This window comes from Sebastes umbrosus, chromosome 20, assembly GCF_015220745.1.
Source record: "Sebastes umbrosus isolate fSebUmb1 chromosome 20, fSebUmb1.pri, whole genome shotgun sequence".
Taxonomy (NCBI): domain Eukaryota; kingdom Metazoa; phylum Chordata; class Actinopteri; order Perciformes; family Sebastidae; genus Sebastes; species Sebastes umbrosus.
In genome coordinates this window covers 21,504,184-21,523,900 of record NC_051288.1, presented here as the reverse complement: position 1 = coordinate 21,523,900, position 19,717 = coordinate 21,504,184, and the positions used below count along the sequence as shown (strand labels likewise).

The window sequence follows — 19,717 nt, the reverse complement described above, 5'->3', positions numbered from 1 at the left end:
GGCTTTCTTGATTGAGATATAAAAATCAGTGTGCGTGTGTGTTGCCATGCTCAGTATGTGCATCACCCCGTGGAGAGGTTCTCGCTGGTGTTCCTCGATCCATTCCTTCACACTTCAACAGAGCGTGTTCGAGAAACACAGAAGGAGCGAAAGACAGAGCGAAACGGAGTGGAGGCGAACGAATGATGAAAGGATTTCATGCCTCCTCCTCGGCTTCACTCCGCTCCTGTCTGCTCCGTCTAGCTTGGAGGGAAAGTGGTGCCCCGTGCCAATGAGTTACTGACACACAAACACACAGCAGGAGAATGCAGGAGCAATCCTTCTTGACTCGATGCCTCTGCTTCCACTTTCCAGTTAGCCAGACAACTCCGACAGTCCCGGAGAAACTCAAGATCACCCAACGCAAGCAACAGTGCCTCACACGAGATTAGGAAGCTCCAAATGGGACACGTTCAGAGAGGGTTTTCCATCTGGAGCGCGGCAGCTTGGTGTTTAGATGCAAGTGATAATCAAATACTGCAGAGTTTGCTTTGTCTTAGGTGAGATCCAAGCATCTGACCATCTACGATCTGTTACAGTCAGATAGATGTAAGCATCAACTGCGGTTGCTTCTTTGTTCAAGTCTTCCCATTCAAATGTTTCTCAGTAGTTTTATAACTCCATGTTTGCTCCTCATCTATGCCTTCCTTATTAAGATGAAAGATAAGTTCACAAGAAAATAAATTTGCTTCTCTCTCTATCTCTCTTATCCCTAAAGCTCACACTTTTTTTTTCTTTAGTCTGAGTTTTTATGCGCACATATGTGCCTCCGGGTTCATGGATTTAAGAGCGGGTGTTCTTTATTCGGATGCTTTTGAGGTATTTTCCGTTCGCAAGATGTCTCATGTAGAAAAAAAAACTTTAATTCCAAACGCTGTTCTTTATTCTTCACAGATGACGTGCCGCCCTACTTCAAGACGGAGCCGGTGCGTAGCCAGCTCCATCTGGAACGCAACAGGCTGGTGCTCACCTGTATGGCTGAGGGAAGCTGGCCGCTGGAGTTCAAATGGATCCACAACAGCACAGAGCTGACCCGCTTCTCACTGGAGTACAGGTGAGGACAAACTCAATAACTGTGATTAAGAGAGAAAACACGTGAGAAAGATGTGTGTAATACTGACTGATTGATTGAATTTGGTTGGAAAGCTGCCATAATTGTACCAGTCATACGAAGCCAAAACATTTTAGACTGAACTTGTTAAAAATCCAAAGCCAGTATAGCGACAAGATGAGTGCCTTCCATGCAGCGGTGTTATGGTTGAAGTGCCTAACAAGCCGCCTAGCTTGCAACAGTAAATTGATGCACAAACAGGTTAAATCCTTCATTTAACACCAGCTGCGGTGTACGCACAAAAGTCCCCAGTTTACCCATCTGGGAGAGTTAGCAGCCACGATTTTGCGTGTATTGTCGTGGACACATGCAGACACTTTTCCAGTAAGTCTCCCAGTTTAGCTGTGAGGTTGACAGTTGTGTGTGTCTGCCTGGCATTTGGGTTTCCTCTAGTGTATTGCAAGCTCGGCATAACGTAAGCGAGTGTCCGGTCGAGAGAGCGTGTTTGACGATGTGTACGAAGTTAGCAGTAACATTATAACTGTGAACGCAGCAGCGCAGTGTGTGTACAGTTCAGGCTGTTTGTCGAAGAATAAATGATACAACTCCTCAAGACCCAAGCCATTAATTGGTCAAAATTCTTATTGTGAGTTAACGGTTAAATGTTAACATCCCTAGAATATACAGAGCCAATGATTACAGCGATCAATAAGTCTGTAACGTACATGTGGCATGCTGTAGATTTGAACTTGACTTTAGACATACCCCCTGAGGTTAAGCTAATATCCGAATACGCAAAAATTTCCCCCTACAGTAGCTATTTCCCATGCTTAGATCAATTTTTTAAATAAGCTCATAATATTAATTCAGTACCACAGAAATGAGGTGGTAGCTAAATCAAATTCTGATGAAGAAAAGAAAGGAATCTAAATTAGTCTTCCTAAAACATTAGACGAGGTGATTTAGTGTCACTAAGCTACCTTGAAATCATACATTTAAACACATCTAAGTATAATTTATTACACTTATTTATTAGTCCAAATGGATGAGAAAGATGAAAGAACACATTTTGTTTGTAGTTGTGTGGTCCAAAGGCAGAATACCTGCATTTTTTTAGGTCTTACGTGACAATGATTTTTTCCTAGAGCCAGTTAAAGTTTCATCACAGAATAGCCTTGCCTTTGCTGTTTTGCTTTTTCACTCTTTCTCTTTTTTTTTTTTGCTTCTGCCTCTCTCCTTTCCCCTCGTGGCTCCCTGACCTCCATCACTCTCTCTAGAGAGGCAGCGTACAAGCGAAAGGCGTGAATGAGAGTTAGGGCAGGAGATAAACCGCCTTTAATGGTAACTTTAAGATCTGGAATGTGGCAAACATTGCTCTTATCTCAGAGAGCAGTGTGTCTGTGTGTGTACGCCTGTGTGCAGACGGCAGTGTAAAGGAAGCACTAGAGGATTGAAAGAAAGCCCGTTGACACACACTTTGCTGATCTTGGCTGAACTGCGGAGTTCACATGTGAGTGTGTATGTGAAAACAACAGTGGGTGAACGTACAGTACGAGCAACATCAGCCCCGTTGATTGGAGCTAGGCCTTTCTCCTGACAATCTCTGGAGACAGATAAGACCAGAGTGGGAACAGCGGGGTAGGAAGGGCAGGAGAGACACACAGATGCTCCAGCAATTGATCAGAATGGACTGTACTTTAGAATTACACTGTCTGTTGGAGCTTCAAGGCCCCCTTGACTGTGGTATTGGATAAGTGATTGATCGAGTGGTAGAATGGGTGATTAAACAAACAGTCAAGCACAAAGCTGTGCAGGATTCTGCATGTGTGAGTGAGTGTGTCTATACTGTATAAAAGCATGATTTAAGACCAGGTGAAATGGCAGGCTGTTCTCATACATTGTTCGTAGCTATACCTACGAAAAGTAATGCACTGTAATTCGTATATATATCCCACAAAATCATTTCTTATTTAATCCATGTCATCGTGAAGCAGGAAGTATAAAGAGCGTCAAACGCCGCGTAGGGAGGAGGTCGAGGTGGATGGGTGGGTCAAAAAACACCGGACTTTCGCCCAGGAGATCGCTGTTCATGTCCCATGTGAAACCAAAAGTCAACGTTGATTTATTCGTCATGTAACTTTCGTACTTAAGTAACGTTTGCTCCGTAGTTATTTTAACTTCAACGTTGACTTATTTGTCACGTAACTTCCGTATTTAAGTAACGCCACTTCCGTAGTTGTGTCAACCCAGACGGTGACTTATTTTTCATGTAACTTCAGTACCTAAGTAACGCAGCTTCCATAGTTATTGTAACTCAAACGTTGACTTATCTGTCTCATAACTTCCGTATTTAAGTAACGCCACTTCCGTAGTTATTTCAGCCCAAACCACGATCTTTTTCTAAATCAAAACAAATAGTTCTGTTGCCTAAACCTAACCAAGTTTCCTGTGAAGATGGAAGTTTATTTTGAAAAGACTATGCATGTAACGAGCGGAAATTGACGAGTATTGCCGGACATTCGTAGGAGAACGTCCAAAAAATGAGGAATAACTTTTCGTAAGATATCGTACGAACTGTTTTATGAGGATGCGTTGGAAATAGACACTTCAGGTTTGCAGAAAATGTGTCATTCTCTCGAAAAACAAAGTTGTTGCACTTAAACACTAACAAATAAGGGAATCACAATTTCCCTCAAATCCCTTAATTGAATCAAACAATCTGTCTATGCTAAACTGACATCCCATTGGTTTACAGTTCAGAAGGGTTCGTCACTGTGTTATGTACCTCGGCAAAATCCTGTTTCAATAGGAAATACATAAAGGAAGTAGAGATACCACGTACGTTTGTGTGATTTGCATAGCCATTCATTTCCGTATTTTGACAGCTTTCTGCATGTGAAAGAGTAGTGTGTGTGTGTGTGTGTGTGTGTGCGTGTGCGTGTGTTGTTTGCGTGTGGGTATGCAGTCCTCCTCATTCCTCAAGTCGACCTTTCTCTGTGCCAGGAGAGTATTTGAGCAGAGCAGACCCCCATATTAATGAGGTGATGGTAGAGGTCCCCAGTGCTGAGTGCTGGTTTAAATATTGACACCGTGCGACTTGACCTTGTGTCCTCTGGCAACCGATCAATACTGCAAGGTGTGTGTGTGTGTGTGTGTGTGTGTGAGCATTACTATTCAACATCTAGATGGGAGTGTGTGTGTGTGAGTACTGGAAGCGGTAAGAGAGTGGCACTGTTTTAGTGATCTGCTGTGGGGAGTGCCACAGGCTCAGCATTGACTGCTGTCACATAGCAGCAACATCACCTACTGTACACCCGAGTGCCAATTTAAAGCACCTGGCCGGCACCCTGCTCCCTCTGTTCCCAAATTATCATTTAAAAGATTTATCTCCACATTAAAATGCAACTTAATTAAGATTATATCCAACACAATTAAGGATTTTGAACCCATCAGCCAGTGAATTATCCCGCACACAATGCTTCAGTAGCTCAATTAGTCTATAAACACACAGCATAGCACCACAACTTCCTATCACATGACCAAAACCTCAGGGGCGTTTACCTGGCATGCCACCAGTCTTTATGCCGCCAATTAACCTTGAAACTTAATTAAGAGAGTTAATTATTAATCAAACCTCAAGAGTCATTTTTGTTTGTCAATTGGTTCTCGGCTGGGTTGGTGGAGTGTGGCCTCTCTTTCCTGTTGGGAATAGTAAGCCTTTCTCCAATTTTCATGCTGTAATGAGACGGACGGACTGTGAAAAAAAACAACAATCTAATCAACAGTCACTCACAGCAGTTAAAGGATAGCATGGTAGGAGAAGACGTGTCAGTTCCAGCAACACAAGTTCATGCTGATTGACATCTCTTTCTACTTTTGAGGAGTGAAAATTAGTTTTCCCTACGACACATCTCGACTTAAAGAGTTGCGTTCTTGATGCTTCTCACAATCAAGACAGAAAAACAAACAGAAAATGAGATTAACATTTTGACAGCTAGCGTAATAGAGTGTCACTCCGATCGCTACAGTTTTGACTGCAAAATGTGACAATGTGTTCAGAAATAGGCAGTAGTACCGGTTTATTTTTGTGTATAAAAACATGTTTTTAAGCGATACGACAGGTACTACGGATAGATATATATTCGTGGATGAAGTTGCACTTGTGTATTTCCTGAAAATCCCCACTCCATCTTCCCGTGTCTCTTCACAGCCTCGATCTCTCTTTCATCCTTCCTCTTTGTTCATCCCGTCTGCCTCAGTTCGTTCCACTCATACGTGAACTACCGCTGAGCATCTTTGCTTTTTTTTTTTAACAGATATAATTTCATGGTGGCTCTGAACAAATTAACACAAGTTCAATACAATATAATTCCATGTCTGGGGAAAGAGATGACGAGCTCAGCTTGCTAACTAGATGGAGATGAAGGAAAAGCAGGGGTGCAAAGTAGCTGTAGATGACAACATGTTTAATGTGTGTGTGTGCGAAATGATATCTGCCTTTAGACTGATGTGATGATACACATGATTGAGTTTCAAAGCATTTAATTTAATGAATAAATGTTCCTAGCAGGATTGGTTTTATTGTTCTGATTCTATTTCTGAATGTTTGCTGGTTTCAGCTCTTATAGGGGCCGTTCACATGGAAAACTCCAGCCGTGCCGATTTCGTCCTTTTACCCAAGGTGCTTGGGAGGTTGCGTTCCTGTCGCACCTGCCGTTACTAAGCAACCAAAACCTGCACGCTGCGATGATGATGATGATGCAGTTGCGGTATAATAGCTGTAAGACTCACTGACTAAACGCATCAAAGATAAATGGATTTCCAGCACCGTAAATCCCTCACAGTAGCTTTACTGCTCGATTTGTCTGTGACAGTGTGGCTGACCGTTCAACCGGATGTCGTGATGTTCTTCGACGGAAAGGGTGAAGCAAGTAAAATAATCAGTGGGACAGATCATAAAACTCAGGGTAGCCCTGCACTAAAACGATTCACTTCTCCTCCATATATTTACCGTAGACTAATATCTGATATACACAGAAGATATCTAACGGCTATGATTGGTTGTTCCTCATGACATGCGGTGCGCGTTGCTGCATTCCAAAAGTTGAACACACAGCCGTTGCGCCCTGAAAATTAGGCACCTGGAAACATTTGCGCGCCGCAATGTCGTCGCTCTCGCTTTTGAGCGTGCCTTCTGTGTGTCTACGTTAACAACGATGGATTTGAGGGCGCAAAAAACATGGCATGTGAACTTTTTTTTATAATCTTAGTAACATATACAGTATATGTACTGTATATGATTAAGTGCAAATTAATTGCACAGTTTTTATCTGTTAAAAATGTACCTTAAAGGGAGATTTGTCAAGTATTTAACACTCTTATCAACATGGGAGTGGACAAATATGCTGCTTCATGCAAATGTATGTATATATTTATTATTGTAAATCAATTAACAACACAAAACAACGACAAAATATTGTCCAGAAACCCTCACAGGTACTGCATTTAGCATGAAAATATACTCACATCATAACATGGCAAACAATAGGCAACAACAGCTGTCAGTGTGTCAGTGTGCTGACTTGACTATGACTTGCCCCAAACTGCATGTGATTATCATAAAGTGGGCATGTCTGTAAAGGGGAGACTCGTGGGTACCCATAGAACCCATTTTCATTCACATATCAAGAGCTCAGAGGTCAAGGGACCCCTTTGAAAATGGCCATGCCAGTTTTTCCTCGCCAAAATACCGATGGATTCATTGTTTTCTAGTTTCATATGATACCAGGATTTTCACTCCAGCTTTGAGCTCGCTACAACCTAAAAATCGTCGCTTTGAATGTTTTCTTTTTAAATAATGTCAATAACATATATATACAGAGAAGTAAAACCACCTTTATTTTCAGATGATTTTGGCTACCTTAAACAGCAATTTGTCATAAACCAAACAGCTGGAGACTGTTAAAACGTCTTCCTTTCATATTTTTCTTTTTGCTTTCTCCATAAATAACTTAAACACACAGCCAAAACAGTTTGCTCGTTAGCAAGTTGCAACCAGTTGGATGTCCCCTGTGTCTGTGTTGACTTCAGGAGGAGGGTTAAGGTGCATGTGTGGAAAAATGAAATGGGATGAGGAACAAACAGAGCATCAAATAAGACCTTGAGAATCAAATTCGCCCTTTCACTCACTTTCACTTTCCATCTCGCATCCTCCCTGGATGTTGTTTTCTTGGTTTTGGCACCATTCAGCACGTCTCACAAATCAATGCATTGCTCTTACTGCTGCTGGTGCTATTGCTCACCTCAACACTCTCACACATTATTTTTGTTGGATTGTGACAATCTTTTTCTACCTAATCTTTACAAATTTCCTCCCCATCTGCTCGAATTTCCGCTCTTCAATGCCCCGCTATGAAGCTTTGAAGAGCCCTTACATTGTGAATAAAGGCAATGAATGAAAATAAAATAACATAAATAATAACACAAGTAGAGCCACTTCACTGGATGAAATGAAAGTATCCTTGAAAAAACTACCTGCTGATATATAGTCGTGTATCATCATTTTCCAGGCAAAAGGTAGACTTTAGCAGAATGTGAGATAACAGACTTTCCAATACATAAGAAAATAACAACACATCTTGTTCAACTAAGTAGTTCAAAAGATTGGTTGGACTCAAATATTAGACTATTCGGTTATTTGTTCGTAGGTTAGGTCATCAATTTCCAAATTTGGTATTCGGATATTCGTTGTTGTTGTTTTTTAAACCCCTCGGGGTTTCCAACCACGCATAAAACACACCAAAGCTTTTGGAAAATGCTTTTTATTCAATAGCAAATAACAATACAAACAACGATACTGTAGATTAACAGAATCCTTAAAAATGAATGCCTTTAATTAAACCAAAAGACACGTGTTGCAGCGCTATTTCAGCCAAGTACGGAGAAATGTCTGGCTGAGTCATGTCATAGAGAGGAGCCAAGAGCCCTCGTCGCCATTGCTTATGTCGGAGCAAAACACATGCGAGGCTCGGGTCGAAAGGGCCAAGAGGAAGCCTCCGCGGGCTGCATGGCGCATGGGCTTACTGCCGGGATTGGCGGTGCGTAATACGCGGCAAAAGCAGCCTCAAAACGCCGCTGTAGGAGGAGAAGACCCGCAAATGTGACTTTAAAGTATGTCTACATTCGCACACTCAGAGAGATCAGGAGAGGAGACCCTTAGCGCGGACACAGCAGCAGTACTAGAGTTGTTCCGATACCGATACCGGTATCGGAAATGTATCCAATACTACCCAAAATTCGGGATCGGGTATCGGTGAGTTCGCCAGTCTATGCACCGATCCAATAGCATAATTTATTAACCCAGAAAAAAATCAACTTGTTTAACTGGAAATGAATTATTTTTCACCGCGCCAAAACAGTACTTCACTGAGTAGTAGGTAGTAGTAGTAGTTTGTCATGTGATGATAGCAAACAACAACAGTGAGAGTCAGAGCGAGGAACATGCCAGCCATTTGGCAGTATTTCACACTGGAAAATGCAAAGATAGTCATGATATCACATCCGTACATGGTCAGTAGTAAACAGCTGTTAAATAGTCATGATAACTATATTTTATTTTATCATGCTGGTATCGGATCGGTACACGATATTGTCTGATACTGCAAGTTCAGGTATCGCAATCGGTATCGGGAAAAATGGTATCGGAACATTTCTATCCAAAACGCCACCGTATAGGGGGAAATTTCGGAAAGAAGGAGTGTGCGCCGTCCACACAAAGCATAAAAACAGCACTCGAGGGAAGCCTCTGATTGTGTGACAGAGAAATTGTGCTGCTTTAATGAGGAGTCTGTGCTGCCTACTAACCGAGAAGTTATAGCGCTCCTCCGGTCACGGCGGCCCCCGCAACCCCTTCAAATATTCGCTGTTGATTACAACCGAAGCCCCGGAGCCCAAAAAATGGTATTCAGGACAGCCCTTGTATTATCCTTGTTCTTTTTGTCTCCATGTTAGTTCTGATGAGATCGGTGATATTCTTGCTAAGGAGAAAAGAGGAGCACTAACATCCAATTACAGGCAGGAAACTTGGGCCTGTACTTGAATCCCATCATGTCAGTGACTGGCAGGGCTCGGACAGAGCCAGCCAGGCAGCATCTCTCTTTGGATGACCTTAATGGATTCCCCTCTGTAACTAAAAACATCCATTTTCTGTCTCCGCGGCATTCTCCTCTACAGCTCCCAGATACAATAGATTTTTTTTTTTTTTTACCTTTCTCTCTACCTCCTTGCACTCGCTCACTCCTTGTTTTCTGTGGCGAAGTGGAGTGAGTGAGTCTGAAAGTGTGAGAGCAAGAGAGAGAGAAAAAAAACAGACAGCATTCGTCTTATTATGCACGTTTACTGTGTTTCTGTCTTAATGAGTTTCAGTGTCATTGCACTGTTGGCAGGTATGGCTGCTTTTTCTAATTTATGATCCACTGCCAGCGTGATGAAACATTCCTGTATAAACACATGGACATCTAATTACATTAACAACTACACCGAACGATCACATTAAAGTACTTTTCTCTGATTCCACGAATACTTGAGGACGTACGCACCATTCACCAGCATGTATTATGTGCATATAATGTGCAATTATGTTTCCTTCAACTGTTAGCGTCATACTTACGACCGTGTTGATTCAGTATGGTATGATTTTGCATAACGCTATGCCTACAGTTTGATATGGTGTGATAGGAACATACTGGTGAGGTTCCCAAACGTTTAGTGTTGACCTACATTCAAAAGCGGGCTGGCAGGGCTGCTGGTGTCTGCAGGCTTCTCTCTCATTTAAACAGACCCTCACTGGAAAATGTGCTGCTGCTGGTATTGTATCATACGGTGATTGCGATACACCATATGTGTCACAGAATGGATGGAGAATCAGAAGGTATCAGAAATGCCTCCGATACGGCCTAAAATGCCGGATCGGGTATTGGCGAGTACGCGAGTCTATGCACCGATCCAATATCACATTATCATATCATTTCATAGCCGTGTGTGTGTGATACATATCATATCATAGCAACAACTATTTGCTATGTAAAAATATAGTGGAGTAATGGCTACCTGAGCAGAGAATGAAGTCACTCTCCCTCTGTGTGTGTTGTAATTCAAGATTCTCCGTGCTTTGTTGACATAGACGGGCCGGCCACGTGTGCTTTTAGTGCATGTGAGCGTGCCCCATTGGCTAGCTCACGGCCGACACTGTGCACTGTTCTCAGACTGCGATTACAGCTGATAACGCCGTCCTGACCGACAGCGTCGTCGTGGAAGCGTAGCACATGACATTTGATGACAACTTTTGATATCTGACACATATCGGTCTGTACTAAAGCATTGTGGTTCTATACACAGCTCTGCCAGTAAGTGGGTGTGATAAACTACACCACCTACTACCGTACATATTTATCATACAACAGTCATGTGTGCCTATACTTCAATCAACTAGCATAATGCCATATGTGTCACATGCAACATCAAAGAGATGCCTCACTGCTTTGAGGATCATATAGCGTTGTCTGTGCAACTTGGACGTAATTGGCTTTTATAGGGATCAAGGCTGGCAAATTCTACCGGGAACAAAACGATAAAGCAAACATATGAATTTACAGTATATAAAAAGGAAGTGACAAAATAGAGTTGGCAATAGTTTGTGTGAATTGTCTCCATCAGACAGTTGTCCATCTGTTTTCTCCTTAGAGGAGATAGAACATATGGATGGAGGCCGTCCCTCCGGGCCTGTAGACGAATTACCCGCTATTGATTTCCCGTAGCTTAAGCCAGAAAGTCCCTATTACCTGTCATGTGGTGTATGTGATGGGATCTTGTCTCCTAAGAAGAGAGAATGAAGATTCTCATCCTACAGAATTTAGAAGATGATCTTAATACATAAATCAATACTCTTTCAAAGGACACCTCCTCAAAAATATATAGTTCATTATTGATTTGCTGCCACCTGCTTTCAGAGACATCAGCGAGGGGCGTGTATGTTAGATCGTGTGTCTTGTATTTGTCGCATCATGGTAGTACATGATGATATTTTAAGTTATGATATACACACACATATAATTATCAGAATAACGGCACACTTTAATTCATCATGATCCCAAAAATAAATATGTAATTAGGCAGTCATAAGTAATAATTGTCCACTGCTATTGCTTTTGTTTATATAGCACTGAATGTACAAGCTGTTGAAGTCTCACAAGTGAACTCATTAACGCAAGTAAAGTGACATCAGAGTGTTGTAAAAGGGTGATGACCTTATCATAAACTTCAAACAATACGACGAGAGTGAAAAAAAAACACACATCATTACAAGTGAGCCGTGACGCTCCGCGCTATGTGTCTGCTTTTATTATGAGTTTTAAAAATAACTGTTGCATGACGTGGTGCAATCGCTAGAGACACCCTTTTAGGTCGGGTTTCAAATGATCCGCCGTGTTTAACAGCGAAATTACATAAAGCCTAATGACAGGAAGCATTTTTTCAAAATGATAGCAAATGCATTGATGCTACGGATAAAAAGACGTGTGTCATTACCGTCTCGTTTCAGATTTGTGTCCCTTTATGATTCACTGTCATGCAGTTAGGGGTATAATTATAATGTCCTTGTGCGTATGAGGGTTTATCATCTTGCTGTATAACTAGCAATTTAAGTAAAATGTTATTGGAGCTAACCTTGGTCACAGGTTTGATGATATTATGGGAACACTCACTATAAAGTGCAGCCATCTTCAATCAAGGATTATAGTTTTTGCCATCATCCTTCTCCCCCTCTTTCCGTCTTTCCGTTCTTCCATCTTTATCCACACTCTCTGCCTTCCTCCTTCTCCGAACCCGGTCCTCCCTCTTCCTCGTGTCCCTCTATCCGTCTCCCTGCCACTCCTCCATCTAATCATTTCTCCTGAGTGGGGCTAATTAAAGGGGATCTGACGGAGTGCGCTGACCACAGGAACATCAATCAATCTCTGTCCAACACAGCGAGCCCCCGCTGACTCCCCCAACCTGCCTGCCAACACACGCAGCTCCGCAAAGGTTAATTGTATTCATTATATAAGGGACAGAGCGAAAGAGGGAGACAGAGCGAGAGAGACTACTGTCTAAAGTCACCCTGAAGGTTCTGGCTCCGGGGTGAATTCTCGGTAGGCCTCGGCGAGGTTAAACTTAGAGCACCGACACCACCTGTCAGCTCTCTCTCTCTTAATGTCTGCTTCTTCTCCAACCCAAACTCCGACGCCACTATTCCATCATCTATTGACCTCATATTCCTTCCATCTATGCATAACACATATACGTAATTGTATTAATTTAGCTGATGGAACATATGAAAGGCGTCACACATCATTAATGGAGCCTCCTGATTAGTTGATTAAGTCTTAACAGACTTTGGGCGAAAACTCATTTAGTCCTTCGGGGTCCGACTGACGTTGCCGCTAATGAGATTTGATCCCACTTCATTTTTTTTTTTGTTATAGATTATTAGCAGCCTTCGAAACACACCCCGACCATTTGTTATTCCAGCAGCGACTTCCATTTGGTAGCAGCGACTTCTAAAAAGCAAGAAGACATTTTCAAAGCTATCGACATAACACAGGAGAAACTTTCACGTTAGTAATCTGGCATGAATTGCCAATTTAGTTTCACTGTATTCATCGAGCCTAATATCATGTTAATGTCTGGAACAGGGGTTGTCTTGTTTTGTGTTGCCCTAAACAATTAGTAGTGAGTGACATATCCATTTTCCATCAACACAAAAGTTGTTATCTTAACATTTTTCCCAACAAGTGTTGTAGAAATATGCAGATCGGTGTGTGCCCGACCACCGTCTAACACCGGTAACACCAACCACCACGGCAAGTCTATCTTACATGTTGAAATGTGGCCAGAAATAGTTTTTTTCCTAAAACATATAGGTCACATAAACTCACCGGCCACTTTATTGGGTACAAGGTGTACCCAATAAAGTGGCCGGTGCTAGTACCGGGTGGTCTTCTGCTGCTGTAGCCCATCTGCTTCAAGGTTGGACGTGTTGTGCGTTCAGAGATGGTATTCTGCATACCTTGGTTGTAATGAGTGGTTATTTGAGTTACTGTTGCCTTTCTATCATCTCTAACCACTCTGCCCATTCTCCTCTGACCTCTGACATCAATGAGGCATTTTCGTCCACACAACTGCCGCTCACTGGATATGTTCTCTTGTTCGGACCATTCTCTGTAAACCTTAGAGATGGTTGTGCGTGAAAATCCCAGTAGAGCAGCAGTTTTTGAAATACTCAGACCAGCCCGTCTGGCACCAACAACCATGCCACGTTCAAAGTCACTTAAATCCCCTTTCTTCCCCATTCTGATGCTCGGTTTGAACTTCAGCAAGTCGTCTTCACCACGTCTAGATGCCTAAATGCATTGAGTTGCTGCCATGTGATTGGCTGATTAGCTATTTGTGTTAACAAGCAATTGAACAGGTGTGCCTAATATAGAGGCAAGTGAGTGTATAGAGAAACCCAAATTAAGTGGATAAACAAAAGAAATGGTGCTTCCGTACAGGGCTTGATGGGAGGACTGAATGGTTTAATGCGTGAACGGCGGCGCTCTCCACCGCCATCATCAAAACACTAAATGAGAGGATATCTTTTGGAGGAATGGTGTTCCATCCAGTTCAGAGACTCGATGAATCTCCGCCACGGCACATTGAAGTTGTTCTGGCGGCTCCTAATTGGATGTTGGTTTTTCTTTTAATTTGTCACCCATCGTTATGTGCGTTTGATATTTAAGTAACTTTACATTCCTGAAGGGGATATAGACGCCTGGCCCTACTTTAAAGCAGGGTTTTTTTGTCAGCCTGATCAAATTCGCGAGGACTTCAAAAGATATTCTGGTTCTCTGTATTAGGCTTCATTCAGTAAACGTGTGTGTTTAGCTAATTTTACACAGCCTCTTAGAGAGTATCATTTTGCTTCTTTTTCTCTTAAGCCTTTGGCAGTCTGTGAAAACTCCTCTGTGAAAAACTCCTGAATACTTTTAGAATCTGTTCGTGTACTGTATATTTAGTCTGAGTACTGTTTGTTTAGGCAATAATAGCTGCTATTATGTGGCTCCCTAGTCCTCACCGTTTGAAGAACGTCTTTATTTTTGTTAACGTATCCAAACTTCCCTGCAAACAGCTTGTTGAAAGCACTTCTGAACTTTTCAATTGCTCTCTTTTACTTCTATTTCATTCACTTAAGCTCTTCCCAAACATGTATTCATGTAAAGAAAAACCTCTTCAATCAAAAGGTTAAATCACAAAAACAAACTTTTCAAACAAATTGCATGTATTACTATAAAAACGGGTACATCCCATCACTGAAGGTTACACTACGACATGCTGCCTGGCAGTGCGCTGAGTACTCTTGAGCACATAGCATGCAGGGATGTGACAGAAAGCTAGCAAGCACACTCCTAGTGATAAGTGTTTCACGTCCCACAAGAAGTATTTATTTTGACAAGAATGTGTTGCGCTAGAATGACTCAAATTAAGCATGTGCAACTCGCTGCGGGCTAACTCACAACTTCTACATGTTGTGCGGCCATCTAACATGCCATTAGAGACAGTTGGCCGCTCCGTGTATCTCCCACTGCACCGACATGTATTAGTTATTGGAAGGCTGTTAAGGAGATGATGCCTGGCGTTCTGAGCAGTCTGGATGGCTGATCTCTGCGATGTATTAGAAATGAAATGGATGAAATCCATTCTGTATGCCAGTGCCGTTGAGGTTATCTCGTGCAGATATACCCTGGTGTATTGCAGATATCAAAAAGACACATGCGCGCAGCCAAACAAACATTGATCACTGATGAGTATCTGCGGGAGTCTCTTCCTGAAGCCAGTAGACTGGTTGTTAGTTCACAAGCGATGCCGTCTAACAGCTGTTATACACACACACAGGACCATTAAGGCTGTTTTGAATGGCCACTTAAAATCATCATAGCCTCCTCCTGGATGCATCGCACTCCCGGATCGCTCTACAAGAGCTCTGTGTCTTATGCATGTTTTTGTAGTCTCAATGCATTGAATCGTGCAAATGGGGAGAACACTTTTTTGGAAAGTCCCTTCTCGAAGACGGAAGTTGTTGTGTGAGGAATGAAACAAGAGAGCCTAAGTGTGAAGTTCATACCATCTACTGCATGAAGTGGGTGTGATTGTCAGATTGTCACTTTCAGAAATCATTTGAGACTTGAATTGCAATTTTAGTATTTTAAAAGTCCCTGTGAAACGGAAGTTAGAGTGTCTTTAAAGGTATAATATGCAGGAATTTTCTATTCCTCTCAATCATCACTTATGCCCCACTAGAAGTGTGTGGTGGTGTCTGTTTCTGCAGAGACCCTGCAGCCCTCTGCCTGGATTTTCTCTATTCTCCTTATTTTGCCGTGTTCGGGACGTTTCTTGGCTTCAGCGATAACATTTAATTTGTTTTTGATTCACTGCTTTGTTCTCACCAACGCCGCTCACTCTCTTCATTCACTCTATAGCTCGACCATCGCTACTCCTCCCTCACCTGTTGTTAGAACCGGAGTAGAACGAGGGAGAGATGAGGGAAACTTTGCCAATTTTTAACCGGTAATGTGTTACTGCAGCGCCTGGAACCCCACCTGCCCGCTCCCGCCGGCAAAAGTCTGCCAATCGTTTTGCGTCATCATCCGGCGGTCTTTTGCCGTTCATCTGCATCTACTGCTGTTTTGCAGTGACACAGAGTTGGTTGAAAATTTTGCAAAGTTTCCCTTGAATGAATTCGATCTCAGCCACATTGTTTTGGAATTGAAAACGTTTTTGCCCACTGACATCCTAAAACACATCTCTTCCTATCTCCCCATATTGCAAACGGTGAAGTGTTGTTTTATGCGACCGGTGTGCCTCGGTAGGCGCCCGAAGTCTCATTTGATTGGATGAATTTTTGCTCCCGAGTGCAGGATGAGTCATGACACATTTCAAACCGTCTACAGGAAGACAAAAGAAAGTAAAAATACTATGATACTGATTTTATTTTACATATATTTGGCATATAACAAGAGATAAAAGAACAATCAACACAGGGACACAGGATTAAAAAGTCTATATTTGTAATTGTATGTATGTGTACCTTTCATAAGTGTATTGTTTCCTGTGTAAGTAGTATAGTGTAACCTAAGTCATATTTTTTACTGTGATTTATAGTATATTTATGGCAACTTATAAGGTATGTTTTAATTCTAGCTTTAGTGGAGGGTTTGCAAAAATAAATGAGAGCCAGCATTTTTTTTTAACATCATGAATTAGTTGCCACTTGTTCTTTTGGCATCAGCTGTATCACCAGATGTGGCTCAAGATCCAACATACATCAAGTGGGTAGTTAGTCTCCACACAGAACAGCAGCTTCATAAAGTATATGTTAGGCTGCCTCCACATGGCGGGGAGGCGGTACTGCCGCCACAGCTGGACGCTTAAGTCAAGGTCAGAGGGAGTTTGAGTGTCAACTGCTGGAGACATTACAGCTTCAACCTTTTGTCTCAGGGGGATTTTGCGCATACGTGTGTGTTTGCTTAGAGGAAATTTGAATGCAAGTGTTTGTTGTCTGTGCCTGTCTATGACGTACGTGTGTGTGTGTGTGTGTCTTGGGGGAGAGATTTGCTGTGGTAGCTGGGTTAGCCTCCCGAGCATCATTATCATTGGAATAAACAATAGCTAAGCTCCGATGTCCTCTGTGCCCTTGATCCTCTGTTAGATGCTCTTACGTTTGTGTGTGTGTGTGTTTACTCAGACGCTGATTTGTGCCTTCTCAGTACGTTCATGCTTACAAATTTGCAAATACCCGTGTTTGTGCACTTACATAAGTACCCTTTTGATTCCTGCTTTTGTCTTAATTAGTTTACCAGTTCATTGCAATTTAAGAGATTCCTCATGCGTGTCTTGTGTGTGTGTGTTTATTAAAGGTACCTAATCCCCTCGTTGGACCGCTCCCACGCTGGCTTCTACCGCTGCATCGTGAGGAATCGGGTGGGAGCCCTTCTGCAGAGGCGCACAGAAGTACAGGTGGCCTGTGAGTATCCGCTCGGGATGGAGGTGAAACACAGATGAATGGGCCTAATGGACGGATGATAGATAGACGCAGAGAGAGAGAGGGAGGGAGTGTGTGTGTGTGTGTGTGTGTGTGTGTGTGCGCTTGTGTTTGACTGCCTGCAGAGTACACAGTATGCCGACACTCTGTTTGGTTGCCTTTGTATCAAGGACTGACTAGGGAGGGACAGATGCTGGCAGGGTGAAAGATCTACCTGCATATCATTCGGGGTGTTATCAACCCGGACAGCTGTTCCACTCAGCATTCTCATTAGATTGATATTGTTGCCACGCTTGTTTTTAACTTTGCTTCATTTCAATATGACCGCCGCTTATTTCATTCTCTCTCCCTTTGTCAACAACATCTGTCGCTTCTCGCTGGAAATAGGGCTCGCGTTTCTGTAAATTTCCAGCGCCACTTCCAGGCAGCTTCAGCTCCCTCGTCTTGTTAACGAGCTATTACAAACGCACCGCAAGAGGTGTCAGGAGTGTTGTCACGTTAAATCCACCACCACCACCCCCCCAATAGGCACAACCGCCCTACGCCCATTATCCCACCTTCCCAGGGTGTGCCAGGTTCATTGGTTTCCCCTTGTTTCAGCGAAATTTGAGTGGATGTGACACGCCGATGTACCTGACTGAACAATGCAGCCAACCAGGCGTGCGAGAGGAAGAGATGGGAGGGAGACGGAGAGGGCCCGACGGTCCCGCCGGTCCACTTCTTTAGTATTGGGCAAACCTGCTGTTGCCGTGGCCAACTGCTTCCTTCTGCATCTCCTCTCTCTGCCTCTTTGTTGCTTCTATCACCGTTTCTTTTTGTTGTTTCTTCCCTCCCTCTCTTTGGACTCTGTCTGTTCTCTGACCACCACTGCTTTCTATTTATTTCTTGGCTTCCTCCCCACTGTTATTCTGTTCCTCTTTATTCCCACCTCTTCCCCATTTCCATAATTCTCTCCCCCCCCCTCATCAGTTGAAGGGATGCGGACGGTGAGACAGCGTAAAAAAGAAGAGTTAAGGACACCTGCAGAAGAAATGGATGAGATAGACGGGGAGAAAGAATGAAGATAGAAGGGGATAGATGGGGAGATCTCTTTTGCGAGCTATTCCATTGAGGCAGCACAATTAGGATTGCGGAGACACACCTCGGAGAAAGGGAAACATGCCGAGGCATTAGAGTTTAGGGAAGGGGAGGAGGACATCACATCGCCGAAACTGCAGATCAAAGTCAGGGGATTTGCACACTTCCCAGATTTTCATTTAAGCTAAGCACCACAGCTCCACCGCAAAGCCAGATTACCTTTTTTATTCTCTTTGAAAGAGAGCGAGAGAGAGAGAGAAAAATAAGATTGCCATCGATGCACAACCACTCCAACATCCCCAGTTCAAAGCCCCCCATACCTTGATCCCTACATTTCTCAAAGATATTATTATTTCTAAACTGTGTTGGAAGTTAATTGAGTGTTTGATGTAATGTTCAAATGATTTCAGCGGAGTTGTCTTTATTGTTTCCCTTGAATTGAAGAGACAAATATATGATCCTTTCCTCGTCTCTCATGGAGCTAAAAAAAACAATCTTCAAGGGTAATTTCAGTATTTTTCAACCTGGACCCTATTTTTCCATGTTTTTTGTGTCTAAATGACTAATGGGGACAACAATTTTTGAAATTGGTCCAGTATTGAGGGAGAACGCTGTAACCAGCAGCCACTAAACGAGCTGCGAGGTCAAGAGAGCAGCGTCGATGTAACCTTGTGTCCTCTAAAAGTGCTCGTCTTTGCCACTGAAAGGCTCAGATTGTTATTATAAGTGTCTGACGACATTATGGAAAGGACCCCACAGAGAAATAAAAGGTTTTTCTTAGCTTTGGCTTGTTAGTTATTGTATCCAAGTCCCGCTCGAGGAGATGTCTCATTGTGAAATCTGATTATCCGTATACTCTGGCTCAAATAAATACGGGCCTAAGCATCAGGGGGTTATGTATTTTTAAGATGTTTTTTAATCTAAAATGAGTTATACAAGTAGCAAACATTTCAGTGCGTAGGTTGTGTTCTTAACGTTATTAAGTGTCGGAGTTCAGGCTCGCCCACAATGAAAGGTTTTTCAAATCTTAACTTATGTTGAAAATGTGAGAGACCCCACACATAACGACATGTCATGTTGAATTTAACAGTTTTGTTCCTATAGTGTGTGGAGAGCAACGATTTGGCCAAAACATCACACCACACGCTAACAGATTCTCTTCATGAACAACAAGAATCCCAACGAAAAAAAACTGAAATCTCGCAAAAAAATCTCTCGCAATCAAACGTGACTTTAGTGTAAACAAACATGGTCGACAACAGGCAGGAATAATTAGCTATGTTAGTTTTGGCACTACTTTGTACTGAAGATTCACAAAGAAAAAAGAGAGATGAAGTCATGGAGACACGTTAAATAAACACGTGTGTTGTTGCCACGAATCAACAAGTTGGTCCTCCAATTCTGAGGTCTATCTTACTATTACTTTATGCTTCGCG

The 19,717-nt window shown here is 42.6% G+C and overlaps 1 protein-coding gene across 7 annotated transcripts in view; it reads left to right on the top strand.

Annotated features, from left to right (window-relative positions):
- Positions 1-19,717, top strand: part of sdk2b (sidekick cell adhesion molecule 2b) — a 327,437-nt gene that overhangs the window by 220,564 nt on the left and 87,156 nt on the right. For all 7 annotated transcript variants that reach the window (XM_037754749.1, XM_037754748.1, XM_037754745.1 and 4 more), the window contains exons 2-3: positions 934-1,093; positions 17,080-17,186. In XM_037754749.1, coding sequence (XP_037610677.1) covers positions 934-1,093; positions 17,080-17,186 — 267 coding nt within the window. The remainder of the gene's footprint in view (positions 1-933; positions 1,094-17,079; positions 17,187-19,717) is intronic.